This window comes from Meriones unguiculatus, chromosome 14 (genome assembly GCF_030254825.1).
Source record: "Meriones unguiculatus strain TT.TT164.6M chromosome 14, Bangor_MerUng_6.1, whole genome shotgun sequence".
NCBI lineage: Eukaryota > Metazoa > Chordata > Mammalia > Rodentia > Muridae > Meriones > Meriones unguiculatus.
The window spans coordinates 28,981,643-28,998,899 of record NC_083361.1 but is presented as its reverse complement, the minus strand read 5'-3'; the positions used below and the strand labels follow the sequence as shown (position 1 = coordinate 28,998,899).

The following is a 17,257-nucleotide window of genomic DNA, read 5'->3' as shown; positions in this document are numbered from 1 at the left end:
TCAGTTTTGTCCATATTTATTATGTTCTTGATTGCAGAGTTAAGTCAATGTCAACCCAGAGAGAAAAGGTCATGTTTAATAGTCTTAGTTCATAATTTTGGTTAGTTCACAGCTGAATTCTGCACCAAGAGAAAACCATCATTACAAAATTTAGGTGGGCAGAAACAATTGACCATATAGAAAATATTCTTAGCACTTAATACTGTTCTCAAAGGTTCCTCACATTCACTTATTCAGCATTTACTCCTCCTTTGTCTATTTTTAAAATAATGTGTTTAGTTTTATTAATGTATATGAAAGTTCTGTTTGCATGTGTGTCTGTTCACCACCATCTGCATTCCTGGTGCTTGCAGAGATGAAACGATGGTGTTGGATCCCCTGGAACTGGAGGGATGATAGTTTTGAGTTGCTGTGTGGGTTCTGAGAACAGAACCCTGGTCTTTTTCAAGAGCAACCAATGTTCTCAATGCTGAGCCATCCCCCCAGCCCTCTGAAAGTTTAGGTTGTATGTGGTGTCTCTATGGTCTCTGCACAGTTGTTAAGAATGAAAGGAAAGATAATATATGTAATTATAATAATGCAAGGAGGCATATTATGCTGGATGCTAGCCTGGCAACATAAGCAAACTGCATAAGAGAACAAGAACAAGAGAAGAACTGAACAAGAGAAGGATTCATTACTGTGGTAGGAGACAATCTTCTAGATTGGCTCTGGCATGCACTTGTCTATGCCTCTCTTTCCATGAGTGAACTGGACACCCAGACTTATTTCTGAGTAGAGTTACCACTTTCAAGATTAGGTCTAAAAGATTTTGACTGCTCTCACTCCCTCTGGCTCTTCCCTTGCTGCCTGTCACGGGAACTCTGAAACAGACTGGGATGTAGCGCCTGAGTCCCAAGTAAAGGACTGCTATGTTTGAACTTGACCATGTAGTCCTTTTCTCACGGCTGTGACCTGAAAAGAGAGGAAGGGTTTGTTGTGGCTCACAGTTCAAAGGTACAGCTCATCTCTGGCAGGAAGGCATGGTAGTGGGAGCAGCAGGCTGCTGGCTCATGTCTTTATGGATCAGGAAGCAAAGAAAGGGTTTTACTTTTGCTAAGTACGGATTCTGATGCAACCCTTAAGTTTTGCACAAGCAGTATTTCTATGGAAATAAAGACACAGTTTTCTAAATGCTTTATTTGTTTAAGGCACAAATAAGTCTTCCCCTCACAGGTTCTTCTTCCTGGGAAAAAGGAGAGCTGGTGATGCATTTGTTAAAGGCACACCAACATATGTGTTGCTATGTAGAGGTAATAATACACTTTCAAAAATGTTAATAATAAATTAAGATTGTAGTAGTTGCTGTATTGGAGGAAATGAATGGATTAGTCTCAGCAACAAAAAATTAGTTTGGAACTAGATAATCCAGGGATATCAAAACTGGAAAAATGTTAGCTTCAGACAACACTCCTCTATATACAACTATGTGATGAATAATATTCAGTTACAGAATGTCACGCCTTACCTAGAACCTGACATCTTTAATCCAAAAACCTGAAAACCAAACTGCTACCAAATCTAAAACTGTTTGTGTGTCAGCACAACGCCTCCAGAGGGAAAATGCTACACCATGAAAGTTTGTCTCATGTACGAAGTTGTTTTTAAAGTATTGTCTGAATTACCTCCAGGCTATATGTACAAGGCATACATGAAACATAAGTAAACTCCATATTTAGACTGAGTCCCTCTAATATGTCATTATGTATGTGCAAGTATTCCAGACCTCAAGCATAATCTGAAATTTCTAACACTGTTGGTTCCAAGCATTTCAGGTGAGGGGTTCTCAGCCTGTAGTAGATTATCTGACAACATTTTTTGTACTTTTTTCCTTTAACCTTTTAACATAGTTTTCTCAGAAATGGGTACTGTAACTCAGGTAAAAATAGTTATTTTTGTTTGTGTTTTTGTTTCGGGGGGGTCTGGGGATTGACTTGGGCATGTAAGGAACTGCTCTCCCACTGAGCCAACCCCCCAGTCCCTCCCCTTTTTAGAGTTTTTACAAAAGTGTATTTGTCTATAGAGAACAGCAGCAACAGTAGAGAGAAAAGAAAGTGTGTCTATGTTATAAAAAGTGATTCAGGCCTATTCACTGAGAGGCCCCCTGGTCCCAAGCCTATATTTACAGTCTCTATCAACAAGGCTGCTATCAGTGTCTCCAGTTCCCTCCTTGTGCTCTGTTTATTTTGGCTTCCCAGGGATTAGGTCTCAAGTCACTGGGCTCTCAGTGACCTTCTGTTGCTTTCCTTTCCTTAGTCTAGGTGTGCCTGGTCCCAAAGAACATGGCCAGGTGGTGTGTTTGTTTTCCCGTGGGAAGATTTTGGACTATGGGGCTGGCCATGCCTCAGGGACTGGCAGCCTGTCTATGGCTGTGAGCTGAGGAGCTGTTTTAGGGCCCAGTGCTTTGAAAGCTCTCTCCATGCTCTGGTCTGCTGTGAGATGCAGACAGGTTAGGGAGGCTGTGGGAAGGGTGGAGGGAAGAGTCCAGAGAAGATTGCAGTAAGGAGAGCCCCTCTCCCCATGTGGGGAATTCCGCAGTCTTTTTCTCATTAGGAACCAACAGTGGCTTTGGTCTTTGGTTCCCTGGCATGAAGCTTGCCTCTGGCGTACCTTCTCCATGCTCTTGCAGCTAAACCTCAGCCTCTAAGCATCGCACCGTAGTTTTGGGTGGACTCCTGGGCTCCTCCGCATTTTTAACAGTTTTCTTTGATTCTTCATTAGCATTGACGTCATCAGCCTTTTCTTCCTTTACAACCTTGGTTTCAATCATTTCCTTCTGTTGATTCTTGTTTGTGAAAGGGAAGGCCTTCACATACCTATGGGTGTAGAGAGACTTCACAATGAGATACTTCAGGCAGCACACATCAGAGCAAATGGCGCTTTGTCTACCATGGGACAGACTGGCACAGTCCTCTGGATACCTTTATTTCAAAATGATACCAATATAGGTATATTCAAATATATCGCTACCCCATTTGGTGGACTCAATTCATATCGGACAGTATCCATAGGCTCAAAATCAGGTGTCCTTATGACCCTTTCATTTAAGACAGTTACCCTAATGTTGACCTCTCCTTTTGTATTTATTGAGTTGGCACCCCTGACCAGTATCTACTCTCGAGGTGGCATACTTGGGCTAAGATCAGGTGGTAGAGATTTCTGAGAGGGGCGCCTTCTCCATTTTAATCAAATGCCAATAACAACCATGCAAAAGCACCAGCCAGCACACAGCAAAAAAAATAAAACTAGAGATGTGCCAGCAGCCTCACCTTTTCACGTAGCAAACAGCCAGAACAGCGGCAGCACCAAAGAAGAGGAGGGCCAGCACCAGCAGGGTTGTGGGGACCCCTGGAGGGAAGACAGGATCTGTTGGTGTTTTGCTTGTATACTGTGTGTCTGTGTGCAATGATTCGTTTTGACAAGTGATACAGATAAGAGATAGCACAGAAGACCCTTCTTTGTGACTATTTTAATCATATATATATCTGATTTTTTTTACATTGTGTGTGTGTGTGTGTGTGTAGATGGGTGTGTGTGGGTTCTAACATGTGGGTTCTAACACAGTCCAAATGTAAAGATCAGAGGACAACTTGTGGCAGTCAGTTCTCTCCTTCCATCATGTGGGTCCTGGGGATTGAACTTTGGCAGCAAGTGCCTTTGCCCACCTAGCCATCTCGCCAGCCCTCTGTTTACAATGTGGGGGTTTCTTTACTCCTCCTTCATCATTACAATGTGAAAAAGTAGAGTATGTTTCTTGGATCCCTGAGACCAATCTCAGTGGGTCCATGTGAGAAACGCACATTTGAATTAAAGTCACAGGCCCTGTAGGTATATATTTTTGTATCTATATTAAAGGATAGCTATTTTGTGAAATCTCAAGTTTTCAGCAGTGAATTTTTTTATGCTCGTGATGTGTGGCATGACCCTCTGAGGCTCTTTACAAAGCAATTTCTGTGAGTCTACCAAGCCGAGCTTGCGTTAAGCTTTGGTTTGTGCTTGGTAGGTGCTGCGTGCGCCATCTAGGGGTGAGCTGCGTGATGTGCACTGACCATCACACAGTTCATGCCCGCAGAGACCCAGAAGACATTCACCTCCGAACCCAGCTGCTTCATTCTGGAATGCTGCTCCACTTTCAAGAGATGGTCTTGTTTCTGTAGCTATGGTGCTAGGTTCCGTATAAACTTCCGTGAAACAAATCACTTTTGTCTTCCGTTTCATGGAGGTGGAAGGTGGAGCCCGGGTGGTAGCAGAAGTTTGCGCTGTGGAGTCCGGGGATGAAGCCGAGTAGGCACTGTTGCTGACAGAAAACCCGTTTTCGGGGGTTTCAGTGTCGAACGTGGGGTAGAATGTGGTGATGACTTCTGGGACGCACGAATTAACCCAGATGTCTGTCGGAAGAAGGAAAAGTGAAAGGAGAAGTAAGCATGGCAGCGGGACACCACCTCTCACTGCAAGCAGAACTCAGGTTTCACCGGAATTCAAATCTAATCTCAATTTCCTTCCTTAGCACCCTGAGGCATCCACTTGCCCTGAAAGGCCTGTGAGACCCTCTGTGGTCCCGCCTTGCCAACATCATGAGACTCGGAAATGGGAAAGCTCAGGCTTCCTCTCCACGACCCTGCTATCCTGCCGGCCCCTCAGTCCTTGTTACACTTTCTTTATCGTCCCAGCTTTCCCTGTGATGCATTTTCCACCTTTAAAATCCCTCCCTACGTTCTCTGGAAGAACGTAGACAGTTCTCCCAGGTGTCAGGTTTACTAGGCATTACTAGACTTCTCTAGACTGGGTCTCTGGAAGCACATTCTTGCCCCTGCCTGATCTTACCATCTTTGTTCTCATTGTTCTGTCCCCCTCTGGACTGTGAACTAACTGCCTGGCAACCTGAAACTCATCTGGTTTGATTATGGTGGTCCTTCCCTATGCCTGACCTATAGTATGTGCTCAGTGAATACTTGATTAAAAAAAAAGAAAGAAAGAAAGGGAAAAAAATAAAAGAGACCAGATCTAAAATAAAATCTCTCTGCGCTTGGGAGAGAGAGGGAGAGGAAAGGAGATGTGTAGTGTTTTCCAATCTGTTGGATAGAGTTGCTAGGAAACACATCTGTTTGGTCTTTTTACTCTCGGTCAGCTTTGGTACCAGATGTTTAGCTAGCTCATGTAGCATTTATTAAGGCTTCCTTTACGCAGGAAGGTGCTCAAGTTCATAGACATCAAACCCACTTGCTCAGTCACAGTAGGAAATGACAGAGCTACCCACAATCTTACAATGCAAATTCACATCTATTTTAAACCCCTGGTAATTTTTAGCTGTGGATGCTGCCAGTCAGAATTGTAGCTATGAAAGAGTTTCATTAAGTTGGTTTGCCTTTGAAAATTAAATGAGCCACTAGCGAAGGTTATGAATACTGCCAATAGAATGTTCAGCCGCACATGCATCAAGCCAATATTTTATCCTATTCACGATACTTTAAAAACAGCCCTGTCCAAATAAACATCGTCATTAAGCTTTGTTGCCTTGAACTTTTAGTCATGTTTCCCATTCCTTTAGTCTCTTCAAGCTTCTCCCCTCAGAAAATGAACATTGTTTTAAAGCAAGGAAGGAAAATACAGAGAGCTCAGTAGACACGTTGGGTTCTAAATCACACAGACACATAAAGCACCATCCCTGCTTCTGGCACAGAGGACTGTGGGTGGAGTGTTCAAGATGGCATTCGTTCAACAGATACCTACCATGTACCATCTCCATGCCAGGCATGTGCTCTAGATGCCAGAGACAAAGTCCCCGCTCTTAAGAGGCTTCTGAACCATTGGAAGAATAGAGATAATAAAAGATAAACAAGCCATGAATTTCATAAATTCATACATAGTGAAACAAAACTTAAACAGTATGTGGGAACGCTGGGGAGGGTGGAAATGAAGGCTGGATACTTGGCTAGCGGGACAAGAGGAAGTCTCCTGGGGAGACAGTCCTTAACCTGAGACCCAGTGGTCAAAAGTAGCCAGTCACTAGAGATCTAGGGCAGGCTCTGGAAGAAAACAAAAAGTACCAGAGCGAAAACTTGACCGTGCTGAGCCCATTCAATGGACAAGAAAGCCAGTATGGCTGATGCAGAGCAGGGATCACCTGCAGGGGGAGAACAGGATAGCCTAGCCAGCAGGATGTGCATGATCCAAGAATGAAGAGGGAGTGAGTGCACCCAGGACGGGAAAACAACAAGGAGCATAGTGTGGCTCGAGAAAATGGCATGAGTGTGAGTGGTAAGAGAAAGCCTGCAAGCAGGAGGCAAGGCTGCAAAGATAGATCAGATAGATCTGGCCCGGATATCAAGATTGCTAGTTACCATGTTAAAGCACTTGGAACATATTAGGTAGGAGAAGGCATTTTTTACTGGGGTCCACAACCCTTTAATCATATTCAAGAGTTTTCATATGCAGTCTACTTGTATATGAAAAAGACATCACATGCTACACACTATATCACGTACAATGTCGCCCAAGGCTGTGGGACAAACATAAGAGTAACAGTTATCAAAGGAGGAGGTGAGGGAGGGGCCAGATACAGAAGGAGGGAGGGCGTCCAGGAGCAGAGAAGGAGAGTTCCTGCAAACTGCACAGGAATAGGAGGATCTAGAAATGTCTGGTTCCTAAAACTTAGAAATATTAGGAACAACACAAGTGTCCACCAATGGAAGGTGGGCTGAATAAATGACCATACAAATAGCCACTGGAGCACATTAAACACACAGCCACCAAGAATCAGAAAGTCTCTGTGAGTCAGTCAGACTAATTTCCAGGCTGTAAGTGGGAAAGCCATGCACACAGCAGCGTGTGATATTCCAGCTTCCTTTCTGTGAGAAAAGTAAACAATATCCCATATATCTTTTTTTATGTGCAAAACAAAGGCACAGGCCATCATGAAAAAAGACGGAACCATGAGAAGTAGGACCTCCCTGCCTATTCTGAATCACTGCAGCACGCTGATGTTGTATGTATTTGAAACATTCGAAATAATGACATTTAAGACCTAGAACAGACCACAATAGAAATAGATAAACCTCTTCTATTTCAAATGAGATTCTAATCACAGCGTTGGGGGGGGGGGGTTGTCCAGTCACTTCTACATGTAGTTCCCTAATCACTTCTCCTTGCAGGACTTTCTCCTAGGAGGGAGGAAGTATGTGATTCAGTTTTATTCAATAGATTTGTTTCCTAAAGATACTGGTTTTGCTATTTTGAAACTGTTGTAACACACACACACACACACACACACACGCACACTCACACACACACACACGCACATGCACACACACACACTCACACACATGCACTGTTTACTAAGAACTAAGATGCTGGATATAGAAGAAGATAAATAAAGCAATGTCAGAAAAGGTATATTAATAAATTTGAATTGGAAACATCAGTAAAAAGGCATAATTCACAAACAAACACACACAGGCACACGTTCTCTCTCTCTCTCTTTCTCTCTCTCTCCTTGCTGAGGTGCAAGGAAAATACCACTAATAATGAGAACAGTTTGCAGGCACATCTTAGTTTCTAGTTAGCATTTTGTACCCAAAAGAACCAGAGCCCCGTAGAAAAATGAGCTCTGTCCAGGAACAGAGAGAGTACAAAGTGAGCCTGGGCATGTCCCATTGCTAGGAAGTGGTGTCACCCAGGACGCCCAAATGACAGATTTGGAACATTCACAGGACTTAAAAGAATAATAAGTATACAGTTTACTATAATGTGCTTGACACAGTGAAGAAATCAAATGTCACCTGTCTGTGGCAGTATATGGTGGAGGAAGTGTGCGTGTACATGCTGTCATGTGTGTGTGTGACAGAGACAGAGGGGGAGAGAGCGGAGAGAGGAGAGAGAGAGGCTAGCTAGTAAATGTAGAAAGGAGGACTGATTTAGAAAAATCATTACTCTGCAGTCCCCTAAATAATAGCCAGTTCGAGCAAGGACCACAGTAGCAGTTTTGGGTGAGGATATTTGCATGGTACTAAGATAACATATGCTAGTTTCTCTGCTAACTACAAAGGAGAAAATAGATCCTCATTTCATTTTTAGTCTGCTAGTCACCGTCTTAGTGAAGTTAAAACGATCAGGACTGCGAACTACTGACATTTGGCCGACGGTTGTGATCCTTCTCTACTACACGACACTGCCTGCAGCACGCCTCACCCACTGACCAGAAGTTGGAGAAGAAGTCTCTTGACCTTTCAGGGTGTAGGGAATAACAGGGCTGAAAGGACAACGGAAAGGAAAGCGAGAGGAAACAGACACAGCGGAATCAGCTTTGTCTCTGTTTACTCAGAGGGCTGGGTACCATAGCACTGTGCTGCCAGCAGGTGGGGAAGCGAGGCAGGCAGGAGGCAGGGCCAGTTCACAGGGGTGAGAGATGCAGGCCCACAAATGACTAGTTCTTTAGCTGAGACAGGCTGGAAGAGAGAAAAGGATGGAGACCTGGCATCATAGTGGAGGGAGAATCAACTGGAAGGCTTGACTCCGCCCCTAACTCCCAGCACAGACTCCGAACTATTGGTGAAGGGAGGAAGCAGGGCAGGTGTCTCTAAGAAGGGTTTCTTAGGTGAAACCCTTTGGTTCCAGAGAACTTCTTGGAATTCCTGGGTTCAATTTTGCTGATGATAGTTGGTGAACCTTATTTATCTCTTAGATCTTACAAATTAATATTGAAGTCTCTCTTGTGTATGTATGACCATATGACCACTCGCTATCTTGATAAGAAATGAGTCAAGTGGCCTTCTTACAACGAAGAGAATATCTGGGTATTAGTTAGAGGAAACGGTCTGAGAAGTGACATAGGAAACCTTTAGGTTAGGGCATCCAAGGCCTATGGGGTGACTAAAAACCATGCATGAATCAGCGCTACCCTCTAGGCTTCAGCTCCTTCCTTCCCAAGAGGGAGACTGGGCCTTGTTCTCAGAACGTCAGGTGTGGCAGCTGAGTTATGTGGAAACATGGCGTCAGAGTGAGACCCAAGTTGGAACCTTCACACTGTACTTTGAACGTGGCTCAAGGGTATCCTCCGGTGCTTCTGTGTTAGAATCCAGTGTGGCAATGCTAAGAGTACTAGGACCTCTAAGGGGCGGAGCCCAGCAGGAGGTCATGTAGGGTACAGAAGGACTCAGCGAGTCCTCTCGGGACCCTAGATCGCACTCCTGAATGCCTCTCAGGTGGTTTCCCATCTCAGCACAGGAGCAGTCTTCTCCCACCATTCCTACCTTTGTGATGACATGAAATCCTCCCCAAGGTCAAGTTGCTGCTGTGCCATGACCTTGAAGACCTCTTCAGAACTGTGAGCGAATCTTCCTTTCTTTATAAACCAATCAGCTGTAGGTATTTCATCACAGTAATGGGGAATGTTCACCACAGATACATAACGCAAGTGCACTGAAGTCCCCATAGCTACATTTCCTTGTTTGAAGACTGGGGATTTTAGGGCTTCTTCAGGAGAAGTTCAGAGTTCTGCAAGACAGCTACCCTCTCAACTGCTTTGGCCAGAGGGGATGCCTCCATACACATGGACATCTGTTTCTTCCCCACTTCCTGTTTATCTTCTAGGAAACCGGGACAGTGGAAGTGATAACCAAGCCTCTGGAAACACCCTGTTTTTACACTACCACTCAGTCGTATTTTCCCTAACATTTTTCTCTGAGGGGCACATTTCTCCCCCAAGCCTGCTCTTAGGATGTTTAGAGGACCCATGACCACTGCTGCTGCTGCTACTCAGAGTTGACCATCCCAGATCTTGACACACCTAGAGAAGATGTACCACATGAGGTGGCTTTAGGGTCTGACTCACCAGATGAGTTGTGGCAATAGGCTTTGAACTGTGCGCTGGGGGAAGCTTTCCAAATCAGGACGCCTTTCCCGTTCTTCCCACACTTGGGGTTTTGGAAAATCCGAGGGATGACTGTGAACCGTTCTCCAACCCAACCGTAGCTGTAGAAGGACACACATTGGTTGAACAGGCAGAGGTTAGAAGGCAGCATGTCTGCTCCTGAGCAGGAATGCTGGCTTTAGTGAAGCTCTTTCTTACCTGCAAGTCTCAAAGCCAGACAGCTGTGCTGCTTGCACCTGGTCCTTGCTGGCCAGAGTCAGTCCCAGCACCTTACAGGCCTCCCTGGCTTCCGTGAAATTCATCTGCGGGTTTGCCTTTCTGCCCACAAGGGCAACACCCACGATTCTGCATGGAGAAATGGTAAGGTCTGGAAAGAAATCATAAAGTCATCAGTTTGCTTCCGGCTTTGTTCCCAGCCTTCAGGCTCTTCTTCCTCAGGGAGAATCACTGTCTTGACCCTGTCTATGAGGCTGGTGCTGAACTTAGATATGATAATGCAGGCCAGGAACACCCCACAAGGACTGCCTGCTGGCTCTGCCTGACAGAGGCTGTAAGTCATCTCCAAATTAAGAGCCCATTGAGCACTCTGCACTAAGGATCCTGCCAATCACGGAAGGGCTTTAGCTATCAATCTGTCCCAGGGTGGGATCTAGGTGATTTAGATGCTACAAACATTGGTTTGGGGTTTTTGCTGTTTGTTTGTTTGTTTTTAACTCTATAAAAGGAAGATTTTGAGAGTTTAAGGAAGATAGAATTCAGAGCTCTGGTTAACAGTATAATCACTAGCAATACTCCAAAGAATTGTGGCTGGGAGCAATTTGTTTTGAGAGGGGCTGTCCACGTACTTGCTAGAAGAGAATGTGTGCTCTCTGTTTCAGGTCCTTTCTGGGCACTGGATGACAGGCTTACTCAGAAATTCCCTGCAGGAAGTCTTGCGGGACAGGGAAACTAAATAAAGGAAGTTGAGTTTTTAGAATCAGGGCAGGCTTGGCTCTCCTGTGCGCTGTTCTGCAGCTCTGAGACCTCTTGCTTGTTACTTCACCTTTTTGAGTGGGCGTCATTACTTGAATACAGAGAGTCACACAGTCTACTGCACAGGGTAATGGGCATAGCATGGCTGAATTCTAACAGGACTAAACAGCGGATTCACCACGTCCTAGGTACTGAAAGATATACAGAGTATGCTGCCCCTGGCCTTCAAGGCTTTGGTGCTGTGATTCACTGAAGACTGATCTCCCTGGGAAGGCTGAGCCAGTGGAGCTTGTCAGAACACTTTTCTCAACATCGAGTGGATTTGGGAGCTCTTTTGATGCATTTCCCTGGAGCATATGGACCTAATATAATTGGCATCTTGTATTATATTCCAGCACCTTACTTTTGTTGGGCTTTATGAAAATCCACAAAAAGACATTTTAGCCTTGTAACTAATGGCTATGCAAGGTTCTGGCAGGGATGTCCAGCCTTTGGCCCATGGACCATATGAACCCTAAGATAGCCGAATGGACCCAAATTGTGAACATACTTAAAACATCATAAAATTTCTTGTGAGTCTCTCTCTCTCTGTCTGTCTCTCTGTTTCTCATCTGTTGGACTTCATCTACAAAAGTCCTTCTCAAATTCCCAAGCACTCCATGCCTCTCCTGTTAATTGGCTGTTGGATCTTGGGGGCAAGTCAGAGATTTCATCTGTGAAGCCACACCTTGTCAAGCCTTGTATTTGGAATTAAATTAGGTAACTTGTATCTAACAGAGCTTGGATCCATAGGAAGCAATCGAATATACAAATTTTATGCTTTCCGGTTTTATTTAGAAATTCTGCTATGGAGTTGGAATCTAATCCAAGGACTCACTCCAGTCATGCCTTCCCTAAGACATCTTAAAAAACATCATGGGAATCAGATAGGGCGGAGTCAATGCCAAGTGTATTCACTACCTGCATGGCATTGGACAAAGCCCTTGCTGCTAAGACTTCTCTTCCACATAGAAAATGCATTCTTGAGAGAGGAACCAATGAAACTGTACCTATACGAAATTCTGAATCCCTCTTTAATGAGCCCTAAAGAAGGCCCTCTCTGCACCCCCTCTTCACTACATCACCACTGAGTCTAGCTGGATAGTGGTAACTTTCTGTGCTTTCCAAACATTGAATTTCCTTAAGAAAATAAATTTGCCATCATTGAGGAGAAAGCAAATAGTGTAGAAGGGGTCTAAGAGCTAGGGATGTGGCTGTCTAAGAGCCAGGGACGCAGCTGTCTAAGAGCCAGGGACGCGGCTCAGGTTAGAGTGTTTGCCTACCACGAACAAAGCCTCCGGTTCACGCTTTGTCTCGGCGTAAGACTGGACAGGGAACACACCTGAAATCCCAACATCCACTCGGTGAAGGTAAAAGGGACCAGGAATTCAAGGTCATTTTCAGCTACATAGTGAATTTGTGGTTAGCCTGGGCTACAAGAGACCCTGTCTTTAAAAAACAAAAACAAACAAACTTCCAAAATAGTTGGTGTGATTACAGCATTTTGGGGAGGTGGGGATGTAGCTGGTCTCCTAATGGGATTTCTAAGAGAACCAGATTTCTTTAAAAGTGACAGTTCTGGTATTGGGGGAGGGGCATTAATCATCTGACTCTAACCTCTCATAAAATCAAGCAATATAAAAATCCACCCTGAATGTCTGTTCTTGATAGCTCCTGTTTCAGGGCCTCTTCAGCAGAAGAACAATTTCTCTCTAATAACCCAGCTACTTCACTTGCCCAGGGCCATCATAGGTGATTTGCAGTTTCAGTGTTTTTCCTGCTATGCAGAATGAGCTTCGTGTTATGCATCCCATACACACAGAAGCCGCTGGAGCGAGCGCCTCCCTTCACAGCTGCTGATGATAAAATTTTAAACCTGTATTCTCAGTTAATTTACTGAAAATTAAAACATTGCATTCCACTAGTGGCAGAATACCATTGCAATCAAAACAATAACACAAACAAGAGTACTGTAAAGTGGGCAGGAGTTAGTTAATACCCATTTTTCCTCAGGCTTGGTGATTGGCAAAGCAAAACGTTGGTTTGCTTCTTGAGTAAAACCCTTTAAAAACAAACGACTTCTCATCTTTTAAAAAATGTCTAACTGCTATTACTTAAAAAAAAAAAAAGAAAAAAACCTTTCCATAACCCCAAATAAAGTTCCAAGTGATGTAATGGTGAATATGGGTCATTTTGGTGAAGCTGGTAGCCAGTACAAACATCTCTGGCTGGGCAATAAGACCCACTCAATCTTCTGTTGCCCTCACAAGTCTCCCCCACTCCCAAACACTCCATGGTCAAGAGCAGAGTGGGCTTAGGACAGTTCCCAAGACCTTGTCTAGCCTCAGTTCAGGAACCTGGTAAGACACCTACCTTGCGCTTGGACGGCACCTTGGACCAGGAGCCTAGTGGTCCAAATAGAAGCGAGAAGCAATGCCAGGCTAAAGTGCTTGGACATCGTGCAGACCCCTCCGATGCACGGGGGCTCGCCAGGGAGACAGATGCTCAGTCACCAGGCTGATGGAGAGTTCTGGAAATATGTTGAGGGTTTCCCTGAGTTCAAGCTTCTGATTTGTCAAAATCACTAGAGGAAATGAGTGACATCCCTTGAACGCCCAGCCTGCGCTTTGTGGATGGCTTTCTGGAACATTTAGCTAATGCTGACTCAGAAAGCACACAAGTGAGGAAGGCAGATAGCACCGAGTCAGCTGCTGAAGATTTCCCCAGTTCCCATATTCCCCTGTGGGCTCAGTTCCCACACTCCTCAGTGGGATGCTTTTCAGAGCCTGTTCATTCATATGCTCCCGTGACTGTCTCTGCTAAGAGAGACTGAGACGAATTGTGTTTCTTTCCTTCCTCCAATCAGTGGTGCCTCCACCCCTTCTCAGATGCACTGCCTTGTAATGGTCAGAGAAATAATAGAGAGGCTTGTGTTAGGAATGCTCTTTACAACATCACTCCTTCTGTTGGAAGTTCTTACACATGCTGGACATATCAACATTGCTAGGAGGTACATTTTTTAAAAGACCAGACTCATAAAAAGACTTATTTAGGGCTAAAACAGTGGCTGAACAGTTAACAGCATGTGCTCCCTTTGCAGAGGATCTGAGTTTGGATCCCAGAACACACACCAGGCAGCTCATAGCCACCAGGAACAGGGCATTTGATACCGTCTGGTAACCTCTGCAGGCACCCACGCTTACTGTGCATACCCATTCAAAAGCATGCAACACACATACACATAAATAAATTGTTTATAAGATTAGTAGGTGTAAAGCACAAATAACAGACAATTTCTTTTTTAAAAATTAGACATTTTACACCTTAAAAAGGAGTTTTGATTGGTACAACAGTTACCGCCACAGGGATCACTGTGTCATGCTTCCTGAGGTAGCTCCTGCTGTATTGTGGTGGGATCCAACTCAGACCCACCCTCTTCATCTGAAGCATGCGAGAGATATTGAGAACACACTTTATGTTTCCAAACTGGATTTTCAGTGGGTTTCCTTCAGTTATTACAGATAGAACTTCTGAGCAATGTCTTGAGCAAAGGTTTATGAGTTTTCTTCAAAATAAGTGTCCTTTATGGCAGTGGTATTGTCTATTCAAAGATTTATTTTTATTATTTTAAAATTAATGAGCATGTGTGTATACATATGTGGGAATGTACACATGAATGCAAATAGCCAAAGAGGCCAGAAAAGGGTGTCAAATCCCTAGGAGTTGGAGTTACTAGTAGTTATGAGATGCCCAGCAGGGGTCCTGGGAACTGAATTCAGGTCCTCTGCAAGAGCAGAACTTGTTTTTAAATGCTGAGCCATCTCTTCAGACTGAGTGTTTCCCATTCAACTGAACGCACGAGTGACTAACTCTGCATAATTGGTACTGGTAACAAATTTAGATATATGTGCAGAAAATACCAATAATGAAAATCTAGTCTTCACAGACACTGAGCTTCTGAGGGACCAGGGACATGGTCCCTGACTATCTCCAGCATAAACTTGTTACTTATTTGCACACAAGCCCTGGGTACCGCATTAGCATATGTGACTCTGGCACTGTTGTCCCAGAAAAAGAGGTGGGAATCACGTACTTTTTAAATTGCTCTCAATGCTTAGTATCATGATAGAAAGAATAGATCATCACAAGAAGAAGGGAGAAAGGATGGCAGGAAGAGAAAAATTAACTATAGAAGGCAAAGCGTGTGAGAAATAAGTTATGAGAAATGAGAAGACACTGGTTTTGTAAACAAAAGGACAGACAGAATTCTTGGCTAAAGGGGGTCTGAATGCTTGTACTGGAGTTTCCAAAATAAGGAAACAATTTGTTAATGACTTGGGTGAGAAAATAATTTAGCCACTGTTAGAATATCATTGATAATATGTTGTTTGTTGTTGCATTTTTTGTTTTGTTTTGTTTGTTTTGGTTTTTGTTTTTGTTTGAGCCAAGGTTTCTCTGTGTAGCCTTGACTTTCCTGGAACCCTCTTTGTAGATCAGGCTGGCGTCGAACTCACAGAGATCTGTCTGCCTCTGCCTCTGCCTCCTGAGTGCCGGTATTAAAGGCATGTGCCACACCCAGCTAGATATTGTTTTCAAGATAGGTTCATACTATATAGCCAAAGCTGGTCTGAACCTTTTTTTTTTTAATTGACAATTTCATGCATGTAGCTAGATGTATTTTGCTCATATTCACCGTCCTCACCCTCTCTTCTTATCTCCTTCCTACTCCTTCTCAGCATATCTCCTTCTGTGTGCATGCCTTTTTCCCATAACCCACTGAGTTTAATTAAGATTGTTTACATGTGCATGGATGTGGAGTTGTTTACTGTAGCATTGACAGCTTAGCAGTGGCTAATTCCTAAAAGGAAATGATGACCTTCTTATGGTGGCCATTAACTGCCAGTAGTTGCTCATGAGCAGCCTTCCTTGGCTGTGATGAAGTCTTGTCCAAGCGACCACAGCTGCTGTGCTTCATCATGGCCCAAAGACGGACTTGCACGACAGACTTTCCCACACTACAGCTCTTACATCCCTTCTGCCCCTCTTCCACTCTCCTCCCTGAGTCTTAGGCTAGATTGGGGGTGGGGTGAGGAATGGTCTAAATGTTCTGTTTAGGTCTGAGCAGTCAACAGTCTCCTGTTCTTTGCGTTCTGAGCAGTGAAGAGTCTACCATCGCCTCCTGAAAAAGAAGCTCTTTGCCCAAGGTGGGTGACTGGAGACTTGATTGGAATTCACCGTCTCTCCAGACTATATTCAGTATCAGCATCTGAGACTCTCTGGGTGATAAGCTTTGCTGAAAAGAGCTATTCTAGTTTCCTTTTTCTGTTTCTGTGCTAAAACTCTGATGACAAAGCAACTTGCTGAGGAAAGGGTTTGTTTTATCTTACATTTCCAGGTCACTCTCCATCACCGAGGGAAGCCAGGGCAGGAACTCAAGACAGGTTCCTGGAGGCAAGAGCTGAAGCAGAGACGACAGGGAAACACTGCTTTCTTGTTTTGAGACTGTCTAGAATGAGGAAGAGCACCCTGCAGTAATGTCTACTTCTACATAACAGCTCATGCTATCACCAAAGAAAGCCAACAATTAGAGAAGTTTGGGCAATTAGAAACTCGTAAAAACTAAAGAAGGAATCACGTATTAAGTTCCAAAGGACAGCAGCAAACAGCAAGTATGGAATATGCAGGCCAGCTTTACTCCATGATTATTAAAAATGGGTGTAGCAACAGCTCATAGGTCACCAGACCACAAAGTACTAGAGCTGGGCCTGAGGTCAGAGCCTGCGCTTCACTCCGGGATCATGGACTTGGATCTGAACAAGATCCTTAGTTGCTTTTTAAATTCAACACATGCAATTACAATTTAAATAGAGTGGAAGTCTTGAAAACTGGCAGCACAGAAATACAGTACAAGCTAGAGTACGGGGCTAGGAATGATGCCCAGATTTGAGTTTAAATTCTAATACTAATGTTCCGTGTGTCCTGGAACATATTTTAAGAAGCACTTAAACTCTCTGGGCCTTGGTTTCATTGCCTGCCAAAGGTGGAGTTACTGGAACTTAAAAATAACATCAGGTCTATGGTACAAGATATTATAAGAATTTTTTTTAAAGACATATACAAGTGGGCAAATGTATCGCCTGCTATCGTCTAACTGCTGTAGCCAACAACCCCCCAGCTCAATGGCTTCCTTGAAAAGTCTGTGCAGTGTTCCAGTGGCTGACAGGTTCTGAGGTTAGTGACAACGTGTGTGTACACCGGGGATTCCCCAGTCCTGCCTGTTCACAAACAGAAGCTGCTGCCACCTGCCTTTCATGGCATTCCTGTCTCCCATTGTCTCTT

At 44.2% G+C, this 17,257-nt stretch overlaps 1 protein-coding gene across 1 annotated transcript; it reads right to left on the bottom strand.

The window, feature by feature from the left end:
• Lyve1 (lymphatic vessel endothelial hyaluronan receptor 1) lies at positions 1–13,685 on the bottom strand. Its single transcript, XM_060367032.1, has 7 exons — positions 13,292–13,685; positions 10,106–10,274; positions 9,869–10,008; positions 4,131–4,427; positions 3,309–3,387; positions 2,650–2,855; positions 1–954 (listed from the first exon to the last, which is right to left on the bottom strand). The coding sequence occupies exons 1-6, from the start codon at positions 13,374–13,376 to the stop codon at positions 2,669–2,671; spliced, it is 957 nt and encodes a 318-aa protein (XP_060223015.1). The 5' UTR covers positions 13,377–13,685; the 3' UTR covers positions 1–954; positions 2,650–2,668.
• Positions 13,686–17,257: the final 3,572 nt, after the last annotated feature.